General features: G+C 45.6%; 1 protein-coding gene and 1 long non-coding RNA gene across 2 annotated transcripts; one reads left to right on the top strand and one right to left on the bottom strand.

Moving 5' to 3' along the window:
* Positions 1–742: 742 nt before the first annotated feature.
* LOC136351934 (uncharacterized) lies at positions 743–1,683 on the bottom strand. The gene is made up of 2 exons (XR_010735226.1): positions 1,228–1,683; positions 743–1,115 (listed from the first exon to the last, which is right to left on the bottom strand). It is a non-coding gene; the product is annotated as an uncharacterized lncRNA (long non-coding RNA).
* Positions 1,684–7,730: 6,047 nt separating this feature from the next.
* LOC4346968 (endoglucanase 22-like) lies at positions 7,731–16,835 on the top strand. Its single transcript, NM_001422754.1, has 3 exons — positions 7,731–8,498; positions 8,700–9,155; positions 15,845–16,835. Exons 1-3 carry the CDS (start codon positions 7,998–8,000, stop codon positions 16,556–16,558), a joined length of 1,671 nt encoding a protein of 556 aa, NP_001409683.1. The 5' UTR covers positions 7,731–7,997; the 3' UTR covers positions 16,559–16,835.
* Positions 16,836–17,269: the final 434 nt, after the last annotated feature.

Raw genomic sequence — 17,269 nt, 5'->3', positions numbered from 1 at the left:
GCAATGCTATGATGAGCATATCCCAGAAAAACACAGTCCACAGTCTTAGGTCCAAGTTTGCGCTTCTTCGTTATTGGTACATTGACTTTCGCCAAGCACCCCCATGTGCGCAAATAAGAAAGTGATGGTTTTCTACCAATCCATATCTCATATGGTGTTTTGTCCTTATTTCTGTTAGGAACTCTGTTTAACACATGATTTGAGGTCAACAATGCCTCCCCCCACCATGCCTTAGGCAGTCCCGCGGTGTCCAACATGGCATTCACCAAGTCAGTCAGTGTGCGGTTCTTCCTTTCAGCAATCCCATTAGACTCGGGAGAATAGGGAGGCGTCCTCTCATGTATGATGCCATGTTCCTCACAGAATAAGTCAAACTCGTTCGAGAAAAACTCTCCACCACGATCAGACCTAAGCCTTTTTATCTTTCTGTCAAGTTGATTTTCAACCTCTGCCTTATAAATTTTAAAATAGTCTAGAGCCTCGTCTTTCGTTTTCAACAAGTACACATAGCAAAATCTAGTAGCATCATCAATCAATGTCATGAAATATCGTTTTCCACCCTTCGTCAACACCCCATTCATTTCACAAAGATCTGAATGTAGGAGTTCTAGTGGTGCCAAGTTTCTCTCCTCGGCAGCCTTGTGAGGCTTGCGAGGTTGCTTCGATTGCACACAACTATGGCACTTAGAACCTTTGACAATGGAAAACTTAGGAATTAAACACATGCTGGAAAGCCGAGACATCAAGCCAAAATTAATATGACATAAACGTGAATGCCAAACATTAGCCTCATCATCCACACTGCCACAAATATGGTTCACAGACTTATTGCAGAAATCAGAAAGGGAAAAGCGGAACAGGCCTCCGCACTCATAACCTTTACCAATAAAATATCCATGTTTAGACACGACTACTTTATTAGACTCAAAAACCAACTTAAATCCGTCTCTAGTCAGACGGGAGCCACTAACAAGATTCCTGTCGATAGAAGGGACATGCTGCACGTTCTTCAGCTGCACGATCTTTCCCGAAGTAAACTTCAGATCTACCGTGCCAACACCATGAACAGAAGCATGTGACCCATTCCCCATTAGGACGGTGGAACCCCGTGCGACCTGATAAGAAGAAAACAATGAGATGTCAGCACAAACATGTACATTGGCCCCAGTATCAACCCACCAATTAGTAGATTGATTAACTGAAAAAACAGTAGGTAAATTACCATACCCGCTTCCATCTCCAGTGTTGCCAATGGTCACATTAGCAGACTTAGAAGTCTGCCCTGCAGGTGCCTTCATCCCCTTGCGTTGTGGACACTTCCTAGCCAGATGACCAACTTGGCCACACACAAAGCAAGTCCTCTCATCCTGATTAGGATTGTTGTTGTTCTTCTTCTGCTTCTTGAAGTTGGTGGTCTGCTGAGCTTTGTATTTCCCCTTGCTCTTGTTCTGGGCCTTGTGCACAACATTGGCACTGGACTGCCCACCATCGCCCTTAGACGCGGCATCTTTTTCCCGAGCTTTCTCCTCAACATCAAGAGACGCAATCAACCCCTCAACGGAGTATTCCTGTCTCTTGTGTTTGAGTGCAGTACCGAAACTCCTCCAAGATGGAGGTAGTTTTGCAATAATGCACCCGGCCACAAATTTGTCGGGTAAGACACACTTAAGGAGTTCGAGTTCCTTAGCCATGGTTTGTATCTCATGAGCCTGTTCGACTACAGAACGGTTGTCAGCCATTTTGTAGTCATGAAACTGCTCCATGATATACAGATCATTGCTAGCATCAGTAGCACCGAATTTAGTATTCAGTGCATCCCACAACTCCTTAGCGTCGGTCATATGCATATACACCTCGACCAGACGATCGCCAAGAACGCTAAGAATGCATCCCACAAAGAGAGTAGTGGCTTCCTCGAATTGCTTCTGCTGTTCAGCAGTAAGAACTCCTTCAGGTTTGCCAGTACTCACCCAGAAGCATTTCATAGCTGTCAGCCACAGAGTGACCCTGATCTGCCATCTCTTAAAATGCACACCGGTGAATTTATCCGGCCTCAGTGCATCGACAAAACCAGCCATAGTAAAATCACAGTGCCTATAATAAGGTTTTTGGATTGTTGAGATTATGGGCATATAATGATTTAATTTATTCCATAAATAAGTCATGACATTACAGATGAAAACTAGCATGAACGCATCATTAGATCTACACATGTAAACTACGCAGAATAACATGAACAGATCAAATATGCGCAACATATTGAACACGTACCGAGGTGACGAAAAGACCGGCTGCTTGGTCGAAACTTTTCGCAGGTGTCTACGAAGGCACGAAACACGCGAGCGAAGAGGAAGGCGAGCCGTCGCGAACGAACAGGGAGCAGTCGCGCGAAGCGCTTCCCAAAAACCTTATTGCCGCCTTCTCCCGGTGCAGGACGTCAAAGGCAGAGGTTCCGGAGACCTGCTCTCCCGATCGCTGGTGCACGCCGGCGAGCGGGATGGAGTAGTCTACGAGCGACGGCGCAGTACAGAGTAGGAGGCAAACCCTAGATTGATTTTCGCATATATTGCGTGAAGACGGCGGGTCGGTTTATATAGAGAAAGGTCGCTTGATCAGGGCGCCCGCACGATCTCTACTGCGCGTAACCGAACCGGATAAGTCGCGCGTAACTTATCCGGACTCCACGCCGTTTGCACGCATCGGATTTTTCGGAACGTTTCCAAAACAAAAACGAATCCGAATTTGCAGCAAAACAAAACTGCAAAAAGAGGCTGCATCTGCGCAAGGGTGAGGAGCCAATTTTTCGGACCATTCGACGCGTACGTCGTGCACGCGCGCCGCCTGCCCTGCCCTGCCCTGCCCAGGCCAGGCCAGGCGAGGCGAGCGAGCGCGCGCGTGTGTTTCCCCTCTTCTCTCCACCACACATGCTTCAAGTGGCTAGGAGGGCATCCTCCCTTTTAAGGAGGTCCCCCTCTCCTAGAATAAGCAAGGTGGTACTAAACTCCACATGCATGCCATCCCATGAGGTGGGCTTTTGTGATTTTCCAAAGAATTAATCTTCGAGTGGGCTAAGACCCATTCATTAATTCCAACAGCAACATGGTCATCAGTCAGTAAAAAAAGATTCTTTGTTTTTCCTTCCAAACATCGATTTGATGTCGCCATAGTGTCCGTGTGAGATCGATCCTGTATATTAATATCGTGTCGGTGGTCTAATAGTACTCCCTCCGTTTCAGGTTATAAGACTTTTTAAGTTTGATCACGTTTACAGAAAAAATAGTACTCCCTCCATCTACTTTTGATAGTCATATTTCATCTTGGTACACAGATCAACGATAAGTTATTCTACTTATCATCCATTTAAACATGCTACTAGTCATCCTCGTGAACAAGCGATTCATTAATATTTACATTTCTCGATGCCCATGTAGCCAATTTTGTGTGGAGGAATAGAGAATCACGCATTAAATTCGAGAAATACATTGAGATGATATGTTGTTGGATTGAAATATGCTATCAAAAATAGATTTTTTAGATTTGGAAATATAACTATCAAAGGTAGATGGAGGGAGTAACATTATTTTCAACCCAAGACAAATTTATTATGAAAATATATTTAACTATTGATTTGATAAAACTAATTTAGTATTATAAATATTACTATATTTGTCAAAAACTTAGTTAAACTTAAAATAGTTTAACTTTGATCAAAGTCAAAATGTATTATAACCTAAAATAGAGGAGTAGTAGCTGGATAGCTAGCTCGATCATATCGATCGATATATTATGCATATGGCTAGCTAAGTCCAGACATGTCGATAAGTTGAGATATATCGATAGATTCGATCAATTCCGTGGTGTACTTAAAAAGCATGGGTTTGATATGAATATATATGATCATTTATCATCGCATCTCATCCTCTCTAGTTGTCAAACGACGAACGAATACGCTGCCGATTAATAGATTCATATTACAGTGATCGATCGAATTGAAGAACGTAGCACACGACACGCGCACTTCCGGTTATTGTGCTTCGATCCATGCTTACTAACTTCTCTCGTTTCGCTGCAAGCCTGAAATAAATTAATAGCTTGATATTATACATGCATATGCATACATATATGTAGCGTTAGTCATATAGTCGATCAGATCAAACCATCTAAAATGACTAAAAAAGGTGGTCAAAGTAAAACATCAGGTGCGCTACAAGAATCCGAATTTTTTTGGCAGCCAACTGATTTCTTTGACGATTAAAACAACCGCTAAGTTTAAATATATTCTTGGCGGTTCTAACTAACTGCCAAGAAAATATGACTATTCTTGGCAGCTATGTAGATCAGCCAAAAAGGTTAGAAAACTTTCCTTGTTAGTTGTCCTATCCGACAAGGAAATCTCTTTTTTCTCGGCATGCAAGCAGGGGCCACCAGGGAAAGAGGCAGTTTTGAACATCAATAAGTTATTCTTGGCAGCCCAGACCAACAAGGATAATCTTTCTTGGCGGCACTAACTGTCAAGAATAAGTAATTTTGTGATTCTAACTGTCAATTTCATTAGCGGTTTCTCAACAGCCAAGGAAAGATATATTCCTGTCTATCCAGAGCGATAAGGTTACATTTCTCGGCGCTTTCAAAAGTTTACAGTCTTCTTAATTTGCTTGACAGTCCGAGACCGTCAAGAAAACATTTTCTTACGATTAGCAGCTAAGAAATCTGAATATCCCTAACTAACTTTTTAGGCTTAGCTGCTCGACGACGTGTCGTAACCAAGCCGGCAAAAGATCCGAAGCGTGGTCGCGACTGGCCACCGTGCGCGCGCCACTACGTACTCCGATTCGCGCGCACCGGAAAAGTCGGGAGATTGCGCGACGCGGCACGTAGAAAAAGAAGATCGCCAGCACATGCGCCAGTCGTAAATGCCTCTCCGTTTCGACCAATCCACTCACAAACCCATCACCTTTCCGGCGCCCCGGCCCAGCCCAGGTACCCAGCTATCGAGCTAGCAACATAGCTGATGCGTTTGCGTGGACAGCGTACGTGGTGTGGTGGCGATCGATCGCCGCCGAAAGCTAGCAGAGGCAGACCCCCACGCACGCGCGCCGAGAGCTTGGGACACGTACAAGTAGCGGTGGGTAGAAAAAAACCGAACCGAAAATACCGAGACCGAGACTGAAAAAATCGAGACTGAGAAATTCGGTCATCAATTTAGTCATAGGTAGTGAAAGACCGAATTTTGTTCGGTCAATTCGGTTAGTCTCCTTGGATAACCGAATAGACCGAATTATAAAAAAATGTCAAAATACAACCTACAATCCACTATGTTTAATAGGATTAAACTCTAATTTTTACATCCCTACTTCTTCTATGCATGCAACCTAATAAGTGACTAAATCATAAGTGCTTACGAATTTTTTTTGGTGATTTTTGTGTTGAAAATTTCCATTATTTCTTTGCATATATGAAAATATTGTTCAATTTTGGTTATCGGTCCTTACATTTTTTCACTAAAATTCGGTCTTTATTTTTCAAAGACCAAAAAAACCGAGAACCGAGACTGGAATTTTTAGTTAGACCGAATGACCACCCCCGACGTACACGCGCGCGCCGCGCGCACCGGGTGAGTTTACGTGAAGCCGCCCGCACGCGCAAAAATCCTTAGCTGTCTCGCGGCTCGCGCGCGCGCGCTAGTGCAAACCAGCTGATTACGACGTTAATTGTCACACCGCCTCATCACATATTCACCGGTGAATCATCGCGCGCGCGAGCTACGGCGCGCGGCGACGTACACGACGATAATACGACTCCCCGTGGCTTTGGATCGCGACTCGCGGGCGGAGACGAGTAGGTATGACGGCCACCCGTGTGCGTCGCGGTCGTCGATCCGTCCGCACCACTTGCGAGTTGCGACGTCACCGATGCTCCTATATATGGAGTACATATCGATATCGTGCGTGCCAGTTCGTCTCCGTGTTGGTAGTGACACGCAAAGTCGCAGATGTGTGTACGTATATGATGCAACTGCTCGATCGCTCGCTAATAGCTGTTGCATGTCGCAATAGCGCCTGCTGTTCCATCCATCTGCCCGTTTTTGTCCGTGCCCGCTACGGCCATATATCCGTTCAACGCGGAGCTGAGGACACGCGCGAACCAAGATCAAGTGCCGTTTTTGCAGCTGGGTAGTGATTGGCGCATTAAAAATAATCTGATTTACTTTATTCTTTTAAGTATATAGAAAATTTATCGGAATTATTAATAACATTCAACAGAAAATAAAGAGGGATTTATTATAGATTTAAAATCACTCGATTTACTCGAAGATTTGTGCGCTTAACTTCTCTTGCTCGAACAACCACCGGTGGCTTGACGAGTTAGTGTTTGGGATTTTAGGACCGGGGTTGGGGCCAAGGTTAGGGTCAAGTGGTGGGGTATGGGTCAATCAGTGGAGTTGGATAGTATTGAGAGGCAGTGGCTCGGTAGCAGAACAGACAAGAGAGGATGCATCGGGTGGCCGCCGAAGCCATGGGGTTGGCAGCGGTGTAGTCGGCTAGTTTTGGAACAGGGGCAAAGTGGAGTGATTAGGAGATGTGGTCGATGGTGACAGATCCGACGACAGGGACCACCAGAGACGGAGAAGACGATGGGATGGGCGCTAGCTTCATAACGAGAGACGGGGTGGATTTGGCATAGCCTTGTCGGCGGTGGGAGCCTAGGGGCGACGCAACGGTAGGCAGAGGAAGAAATAAGATGGAGTATGAACCCCAAATTAAACCTGGTGCATGTATCTTAATAAAGCGATCCAACAATCAAGAATATCCATTATTTTTACTGTTGTTTTTTTATTAAATACTATGTAATACGGGAGAGAATACACATGCCACGTAGTAGCTCCGACGGTAAGATTCATCATTCGATCGCAATGACAAATGATTAGCATTACCCACGCGGGTAAACAAACACACAGCTGCGCGGCGTACGTAGTACTACGTAACACGAACGTCATGCAGGGACCGCATCCCAACCCCGGCCATGACCCGTCTGCAAAGCTTTGTTGGCTGCGCCCATCATGTCCTACAGGCCCCCGATCCACACACCCTGCCTGTCAAAACTGTCATCCTCCTGACCAACAGCCCCTCCCTCATCCCCTCCGCGCCATTCATTGAAGCCAAAGCCCACCACCGGATCGCGCCTCTCGTCTCGTCTGCTGCTGCTGGCCGTGGCCGCTCGCTCACTCACCCTCGCGAAGACCATCGCCCGCGCGCGCGTGGGCTCCGGTGAGTCCAACCCTCCAAACATGCCATGTCTCGCGGCTCCGCGGCCTGTCTCTCTCGCGCGCAGTCGCGCTTTGGCCAGTAGCCACCTGCAGCCCCAACCCCACCGCCCCCCGGCTCCCGGTCAAAACCACCACCCCCAACTCCCAACCGCTTGCCCCGCCCAGAAATCCCGCCTCGTCTCGGCCTCAGCCGTGTCAACCAACCAACCCGCCCTCCCCCGCCCGCGCACCGGGCAAAATGCGAGATTTACCCGTCCAAAACGCGTCGTCGCGCGGCCGAAGCGCGCGCGCGCGCGGTGCGGTGCGGGGGGCAGAAGTACTACGTGGCGGGGTGCGCGCGCGGTGCGGTGTATGGACGGCGCGGTGATTAGCGTCGCGTTACGTGCGCGCGGGGCCCCCCCGCCGATCATTTCTCCGCGCACCTGGAAAAACGCTTAAAACGCTTTTACACGCTCGCTTGCCTGTCCGCTCGGTTTGCTTCGCGCAATTCTCCCCGGTTTTTCTTGAGGCGCACAAGAACAATAAAGAGGAGGACGGACGCGCGAACAAAGGAGGAGTACAGGATACAGTCGGAGCCAGTTTAGTACTCCGAGAAAGGCAAAAAAAAAAAACACAGAGAGAGAGAGAGAGGATCAGGAGGACGGCGGCGCGAGCGTGTGCAGCCAGAGAGGCCGGCCGGCGCCCGATCGACAAGCGCGACGCGTACGGCGCCGCCACCGGCCGGCCGGCCATGAGCCGTGGCCGCGCCCGGCTTCAGCCACCACCACCTGGTACCAGAACCACCACCCTCGCCGCCGTGCTGGTCCTTGTCCTCCTGGCCGTCGTAGCGCTGCCACTGCGGTGCGATGCGGCGTCGGCGGGAGGAGAGGAGGAGGAGGAGCAGCAGCCGCTAGACTACAGGGAGGCGCTGGAGAAGAGCCTGCTCTACTTCGAGGCGCAGCGGTCGGGGCGGCTGCCGTACAGCCAGCGGGTGACGTGGCGCGGCCACTCGGGCCTCACCGACGGCCTCCAGCAAGGCGTGGACCTCGTCGGCGGGTACTACGACGCCGGCGACCACGTCAAGTTCGGCCTCCCCATGGCCTTCACCGTCACCATGCTCTCCTGGGGCGCCATCGACTTCGCCGCCGACATCGCCGCCGCCGGCGAGTGGCGCCACGCCCTCGAGGCCATCAAGTGGGGCACCGACTACTTCGTCAAGGCCCACACCCACCCCTTCGTCTACTGGGCCGAGGTACGTACGCACAGTACAAATACTACGTACTCCCGCCACTGATCGATCACTTCACATATTCATACTATCTCGCGCGCAATTCAACACGCCATGAATTCACTCTCGCTGCTGCTGCTGCTAGGTGGATCGAGAATGGTAGCAGTAGCCATTATGACGTGAGTGAGAGAGAGGCTGACGGGTGGGGGCCATGGTGGTGTGCAGGTGGGCGACGGCGACACGGACCACTACTGCTGGCAGCGGCCGGAGGACATGACGACGTCGAGGCAGGCCTACCGCGTGGACAGGGACAACCCGGGGTCGGACCTCGCCGGCGAGACGGCGGCGGCGCTCGCGGCGGCGTCCATCGTGTTCCGCCGCTCCGACCCGCACTACTCCCACCTCCTCCTCCACCACGCCCAGCAGCTGTTCGAGTTCGGGGACACCTACAGGGGCAGCTACGACAGCAGCATCGAGGAGGTCCGGAGCTACTACGCGTCGGTCAGCGGCTACCACGACGAGCTCCTGTGGGCGGCGCTCTGGCTCCACCGCGCCACGGGCAAGGAGGAGTACCTCCGCTACGCCGTCGACAACGCCGACTCCTTCGGCGGCGTCGGCTGGGCCATCACCGAGTTCAGCTGGGACGTCAAGTACGCCGGCCTCCAGGTCCTCGCCGCCAAGGTAAACCTCCTCAATTCCTCTCTCACTCTCCGCCATGCTTGATCAATTTACTCACTCATCACTCCATGGACATCGACTAGCTAGCTCCGGTTGTTAGGTTGGTGAGCCGCCCTGGCCACCAACAGTGACCAGCCTATGACCCGTACTTTTTTTTTTTACTACACGTAGGATGTGTTCAGTCCTAAGTTAAAATTGAAAGTTTAAAGAAATTGGAACGATAAGACGTAAAAGTTAGAGGTTTGTGTATAGTAAAGTTCGATGTGACGGAAAAATTGTAAGTTTAAAAGAAAAAAGGTTGGAATCTAAACAGGCCGGACTCTCGCTCTGTTCTAAAATATAAAAATTTTAAACGATCCTCTTGATACATATCGAAAAGCAATGCAGAATTAATCGGCTATTTTAAGATGTATTTTAGAAAATAGGTAAGAATCGTTATATTTTAGAATGAAAGTAATATTTTCTTCTGCTGTAAAAATATACGGTAAAATCATTTGATGTTTGACTTTTTTTTATCATATCAGTTAGATACATTCCGTTTTTAATTAGGATCGAGTGAACGAGCGATCTGGGTTTTTCTCCCTAACAAAAGGGGAATTAATGTCACCACATGGCCTATACTTTCCTTGCTCCCCAAAAGAAGCCAAGTAGGATCCCACACCCCTGCAAGCACTGCTCGCCGATTTAATCATGCCTTGAACACAAAACCAATATAATTACGCGCGATTAGAAACACGAAGAAAAATACAAACAAGCGTACACTCTACTCTGTTCCCCTCTGTCATCCGTGGAAATGTTTGGACATGGAGAGGCCTCCAAAAGACTGGACTGTTCATCGACTGAAGTCCACTTGATCTCTCCATCCTCGATCGATCAGTGAGTGAGTGAGATTGTAGCTGCAATGATGGTGGTTGGAGAAGTGAGAGAGCATATGCATCCAGTGTTGCCGTGTACTGACTCTCACATGGCTGAGCATCTGGGGCAGTACTGCCTTTAATTTCCCCCTGCTGAAAGCTGATGGGTTTTTTTATGCTAATTAAGCACGCCCCTTTTCTGCCTGTCCACTTCAGTCTTGCATGCACCCCTGCTAGCTTCAGGATTAGTTTTCCTTTCAGCATTTTGAACCATACATGCAGCTGACCCTTCACAGAAGGGATGACAGAATCATTGAAAACATCCAAAAATTAAACACAACCGCAGTGATCTGTTTAATTAGGGTTTGAACTCGCAACAACTTTTGTGACAAGTAAAAGGTGGCTTAACCACTAAGGTAATTACCCGATCCTGTCGTCTGAATGACTTAGTCCGTTCTTGGTTGGAAAAAAAGATATCGTCTTTAGCTTAGTTTAGTAGTAGATAAAGACTACTAGTACCTGATCTGTCAGTCTCACATTGCCATTGATCGATCGAGAGATGATGCGAAGATTGCAAAGTGATCACTGCAATGCATGGACCGGGACACACCAAGGTTGGTCGCCGAGTTGTAAAGCCAGCGAGGCACGTGGTGGTGACACGGCGATCGAGTTTGAATTGATGTGTCACCACTAGCCGCCGACCTGGTTGGTTGCTTAGGTCACTAGTGTGCTATTCAGGACTCCCTCCGTCCCGTAATATAAAGGATTTTGAGTGTTTGTTTACACTGTTTGACCACTTATCTTATTTAAAATTTTTTGAAATTATTATTTATTTTTTTTTGACTTACTTTATTATCCAAAGTACTTTAAACACAACTTGTCGTTTTTTATATTTGCACAAAAAATTTTTTTTAATAAGACGAGGGATCAAACAGTGCAAGCAAAAACTCAAAATATCTTATATTATAGGACGGATGGAGTATGTATCTATCTACTCCCTCCGTTTCGAAATATTTGACACCGTTGATTTTTTAGCACATGTTTAACCGTTCGTAACTTTTATGAAATATGTAAAATTATATGCCTACATGAAAATATATTTAACAATGAATCAAATGATAGGAAAAGAATTAATAATTACTTAAATTTTTTGAATAAGACGAACGGTCAAACATGTGCTAAAAAGTCAACGGCGTCAAATATTTCGAAACAGAGGGAGTATATATCTATATGTATCCCAAGGACGCTACTGCCTGAATGCAGCTTGTTTTGCTGATGCGAGAGCGTATAAGAGATGAGATTGAGCATACAAAAGATGAGATTTCTTCTTCTTCCTCCTCTTCTTCTTCCATATGACACGACAAGAATTGCGAGAAATTTGGGGGGCATGACTTTTGTTTGCTAGCTTGTAGGTAGCGTGATAGGGGTCCAATTGAGGCCAAGAGCTGACGACCAAAAACTTAGACATGGACGGCTGAAAATGCTCCTTGCATTGAGCCGGGAAACCTTGCACGATTAATGTCCATTATTTACATATACATAAATCACATGCTGGTTGTCCATCAAGGTGGATGGTTTCAGTCCGGCGTAAGTCAAGAATGAAACTGACTATTTACGTCTACTAGGAACATAGGAATTTCACCAGAAAGAGCTCTATATATATGCCGCCTTCATTTGAATTAGAGTAGTCCATTTAAACTAGAATATCCCGTGATTGTGGCATACAAGAATCCTCCGTAGCACTGCACATACAGTAGCAGCCAATAATATATGAATCCGAGTTTACGTATTAAGGTGTGTTTAGTTCACATCAAAATTGAAAGTTTGATTGAAATTGGAATAATGTGACGGAAAAGTTGGAAGTTTATGTATGTAGGAAAGTTTTGATGTGATGGAAAAGCTGGAAGTTTGAAAAAAAGTTAGGAACTAAACTAGGCATTAGAGTGGTTGCTACTTCAACTATATATAGAGAAACAATACAAAAATAATTCGTAGGACGTAGGGGATTTAGATCCTTTGCAGTACTGCACCTACACAGTAATAGCCACTAACGTATGAGTTTGGATTTGCTACCTCCGTCCCATAAAAATTGAATTTTTACCTTTGAACTTTTGTCCCATAAAAGTTATATTTTTACATTTCCTTGTAATCTTCCTTCCTTCCATCCCATCTCTAACCCATTGTCTCAACATTCCTTTTAATCAAGTTTATGTATGGAATGTGTGCATGTACTGTATTCATTAAATAGGGTTATTGTAGTCATTTGTCTATCCTACTAATATGTCCTTAATTCCCTAGAAATTTAATTTTTTATGGGACGGAGGTAGTATATGTTAGCAACTAGTAACTGCATAGACGGTGTTGTAGATAATCCCAACAACCTTGAAGACAAGAAAGTATTGGGTTACTGTAGTTCCAGGTCACTCCCTGCAGCTAGGCTGCATTTTTTTTTCTGGCCTGCAACGCATAGAGAGGATGATGACCTGTCACCGGGAGGGCCCCACGTAGGTCCAAGAATTCTACACGCCGTGACAGGGCAACCGGGGGGGGGGGGGGGGGGAGTTGGATAGGTGTGAGGCAAATGGCAATGTAGGTCCAAATTAAGATCGTCTTCATCAGCCAACAGCCCTGGCGTGGTCTTCACGGTGCAGTAGCGATCTCCCCTTTTCCACATGAGAGCTGCGAGCATCACAAATTTAATCATTTTTCCTGGCTAGTTTTGAGCTTTGAGATGACTCGTTTTTTGGCCAGAAATAGATTAAAGAAACCCTGAGCTGCTTGCTTCTTCAAGAGTACTGTAAAGTAACATCTAGGAGTACTTCCTAAATCCAAAAAAATATAAGAATTTGTAAATTAATTCCTTCGGACACCCGTAAGATTTCTAGAGTTTTACACGTGATTAAGAAAGTAAATAATATTATTAACTACACGGAACGGTTGTGATGGATAGATATTAGAAATTACGTGGAAAAAATTAAACGGGAGATGATAGCGATTGATTGAGATAATGAGTGTTCTTTTGGGGTTTTTCTTTACTCCCCTGTTTTAACTATTTTAACTTTCTTTCTTTTTCCTTAATGAAATGAAATACAATCCTCCTGCATTTTTGAAAAAAAAAAATATATTCTGAGATAAATTTTTTAACACTAGAAGTTGTTGTATTTCGAGACTCTCTTATTTCGTTTTTTAAATAAAAAAGACTAACTCTTGCTGGGAAAAGAGAACCTTTAGATTTTTTGATTCAGGAGCAAATAAACCCTGTGAAAGACTTGATTGGATCAATTGTGTGTCACTTCTAGGTCCAGTACTGAGATTTATATTTTTTTTTAAAAAAAACTTATGAATGGTCGTCCATGTGGCCATGCCCCCGAAATCTGCTGAAAATTAGCTATCATTGCCCAAGAAATCACTGTAGGGATTTTAATTTTTATTGTTTTTTTGGACTGCTAGTTGCTTTCAATATATGTAGCTGCTGCGTGAGCAACTAGTCGTAAGATGCTGACATTTTTATTTGGACATGACCGACAACAAAGTAATTAAAAAAATATATCATATATGTAGCGTGCCACTTTCCTTCTCCCTGGGTGGCCTAGTTGGATATAAATGAATTGATTTAAGCGCTTACTCTGTTTCAAAAGGAAACTAAAAGAAATGTTGTACTGACTGCATATATAGCTGATTTTTCGTTGCTACATGCCATGAAGTAATTAAAGGAAGACAATTAGGTACTTTTTCCTTTTATTATACCTTCAAGCAACTGAGTGCACGCATGATTCCTTATTTTACAAGCTACTAGTATATTAGATTAGATTAGCCACACCCACTCGGGGAAAGACCTAATCTCTTGGCACAGTTAGGGTTGGCCGAGGCCCAGCGAATTAAGGTTGTCTGGACCCAATAATTTTTAGGCACATCCACTCGGGGAAATGCCCAATCTCTCTAAAAGACTAGTCCAATAGAGAAAGGAAAGGTGGATTTCTCCTCCTAAGCTAAACAAGGTGGAATTATTCAGAGGCTCACACGGTTGCCGTCCGATTTTTTGCTTCTTTACCAACGGTTAATAGTGGAGGATATCCTCGTCATAATCTCTGTAGAACAATTCCTTGATGGAGTAAGCAAATATCGCAATCAGAGTGGTTGTTGGGCTCAAAGCAGAACATTTCCTCTGATTTAGATCGAACAGTTTCTAGATTAATTAATTATTAATTAGCAGGAGTACTATCTCTTCATGACACTCCATTATATGGAAGTACGACCGTGTCAACCCACAATAAGCAAAAATATCCATTATTGATGACTAACTACATCGAAAATGAAAGAAAAATATCTCCACCACAATAAGTTTTCATGGCGTACAGCCAGGTAATCTCCATTTCTCCAGTAGTATACTGTAGTTGTCACCTTTTTTAACATGTGGTATTAGCTACTGGTAGTGACGTTCCTCACAAGTTTGTGGCCTTTACAACAACAACAAAAAGTACTCAGTATAATAAACTGCTTTCCTAGCAAAAAGGGAAAAATAGTACAATGTAATAAATAGTGAGGACGAAGTCGATATCAATCTTACTATACAAGTGCACTTAAATTAAATTGGGACGGAGATAGTACTTGTCTATTGTTTCCAACAGAATATAAAAAAAAAATAAAGAATCAAACTGTTTCAGAATCAAATCGAATCGAAATTAATGGGTGTGTTTAGTTCATGTTAAAATTGAAAGTTTGGTTGAAATTGGAACGATGTGATAAAAAAGTTGGAAGTTTATGTGTGTAGAAAAGTTTTAATGTGATGAAAAAGTTGAAAGTTTAAAAAAAAGTTTGGAACTAAACAATGGTGGAATTGAACACCCATGATCATTTCCTCAAATCAAAATACAGAGTAAGCGCCCAACCAATCTCCCGGGCAGATGCTTGTTGGGCCCCACCTGTCGGCGACTTTATCGCGCGCCGACAGCGGCGAACTGGCCGAGCTGGACCGCAAACTAAGCTCGAAGTTGGGTTGAATGCTACTACTCCTACCGTGTTCGAGTTAGATCGATCGCTGCATTGATTAGCCAGCTCGGTCGGTCGGGTTTGTACCAGTGTTGTGGTGTTAATGTGTGACTCGCTCGCTCGCACCGGCCGACCTAGCCACGTTCCATGCTGCCACACTGTAACAACACGATGGACACTCGAGTAGCTGACAGCAATGCTGCCTTGTTCCTGATTCCTCTCACTGTTCCATCTGATTGTTGCAAAGCTATAGCTATTTTTTTTTAAAAAAATATATCACAGATATAGGCTTTTTATAAACGTGCGCATACTTATCTATGGACGGATCTAGAACGAAATGGAGGAGCTCTACTTATCTATTCCACTCTAGTTTAGATCGAGTTTAGTTTAATTGCAGGCGTGCAAGTTTGGATTGAGGATGCATATGCATTAATGCATATGGTGAAAATAGATAAGTTATAGCTAAAAAATACCTCCATTGTCATATGTAGGATATAGCTCTGTACTCATCTCTATGAACATATACACGCATACTATTGTACACACATACATTCTATAGTTTGCAGTAAAATGTTTAAATTTTAAAACTTAATTTTCGAGTTGATTTTAGGATTTCTTTTCAACATAGTCTCTTCATATAAATTATTTTATTTCGCTAAATTATAACTCGAAAATTTGTATTTCTCCAAATAAAAGATAATTTATAGTTGTATAATTTTTCTGAACTGTCACAGGTTTAGTGTTGATCATGATATCGGTTTTGCCACTGAGCTGATTGATCATTGGATTAATCAGCTGAGAGCTAATTTAATTAATCAGTGCCTTAATCTGTCATCGTGTTGCATGCAGCTGCTGCTGGACGGCGACCCGCAGGCGGCGGCGCACCGCGGCGTGCTGGAGAAGTACAGGGAGAAGGCGGAGCACTACCTGTGCGCGTGCCTCGGCCGCAACATCAACGGCGCCGACAACGTCGACCGGAGCCCCGGCGGGATGCTCTACGTCCGCCAATGGAACAACCTCCAGTACGCCTCCAGCGCCGCCTTCCTCCTCACCGCCTACTCCCACTACCTCTCCTCCTCCTCCGCCTCCGCCTCCGCGGCCCTCCGCTGCCCCGGCGGCGCGGCGGCGGCGGCGGAGATGGTGTCGCTGGCGAGGTCGCAGGCGGACTACATCCTGGGGCGGAACCCGCTGCGGCTGAGCTACATGGTGGGGTACGGCCGCCGGTACCCCGCCCGGGTGCACCACCGCGGCGCCTCCATCGTGTCCCACAAGGAGGACGGCCGCTTCATCGGGTGCGTGCAGGGGTTCGACGACTGGTTCGGCCGCGGCCGCGCCAACCCCAACGTGCTCGCCGGCGCCATCGTCGGCGGGCCCAGCCGCCGCGACGAGTTCCGCGACGACCGCGCCAACTACATGCAGACCGAGGCCTGCACCTACAACACCGCCCCCATGGTCGCCGTCTTCGCCAGGCTACACCGCCTCACCACCGCCATCACCACGGCGGCCGCGGCGGAGGATCCCGACGGCGGCTCGCCGGATCGGAGGAGTGTAGATAGAAGGTAGTGGTGGTGGTGGTGGTTTTAATTTGGGCGGGAAAAATTCTTTTTTCTTTTCTCGTATACTTTGCCTTCTTTTCTGCTTAAAAACTTCACTAAATTTTTTTGAAGTGTTAATATGAGAGAGAGAGAGGTAAAGAGAGGGGATTTGATTATTATTATTATTATTAGTGAAAAAGAAACAAGAAAAAGATAGTGGATGGGTGTTATAATTAAGGAGGAGATGAAGGTGAAAATTAGTTACTTGTATTTTTGAGGTTAGGTCTAAGAAGTCAGAACTGAACAAAAGAAAAATTAAAAGGGCTGTAATATTTACTGGAGTTCTGGTATATATTATATAGACCATTACATGTTGCCTGATTGTACATTTTCTTTCTGCTTGAGGTGAGTATTGTTTTGCAAGATTATTTACTGTCTTTGGGGCATGTTCTATGCTGTATTGGGCCGATGTTACAGAGCTTGGGAGTGGGCCTTTTAAAGCAAAATAATCAAATAATCCCTCCATCCCATTATAAGGCTCTGTTTAGTTTTCAAATTTTTTTTTCCAAAAACATCACATCGAATCTTTAACACATGTATGAAGCATTAAATATATATAAAAATAAAAACTAATTGCACAGTTGGGGGGAAATTGCGAGACAAATCTTTTGAGCCTAATTAGTCCATGATTAGCCATAAGTGCTACAGTAACCCACATATGCTAATGACGGATTAATTA

The sequence above is a fragment of the Oryza sativa genome, chromosome 9 (assembly GCF_034140825.1).
Source record: "Oryza sativa Japonica Group chromosome 9, ASM3414082v1".
NCBI classification, from domain to species: Eukaryota; Viridiplantae; Streptophyta; class Magnoliopsida; order Poales; family Poaceae; genus Oryza; species Oryza sativa.
This window is presented reverse-complemented; position numbering and strand designations above follow the sequence as displayed.

Coding starts and splice junctions, on each gene's coding strand:
- LOC4346968 (NM_001422754.1), top strand. CDS start 7,998: ATGAGCCGTGGCCGCGCCCGGCTTCAGCCACCACCACCTGGTACCAGA. Junction 8,499..8,699: donor CCTTCGTCTACTGGGCCGAG/GTACGTACGCAC, acceptor GGTGGTGTGCAG/GTGGGCGACGGCGACACGGA. Junction 9,156..15,844: donor TCCAGGTCCTCGCCGCCAAG/GTAAACCTCCTC, acceptor TGTTGCATGCAG/CTGCTGCTGGACGGCGACCC.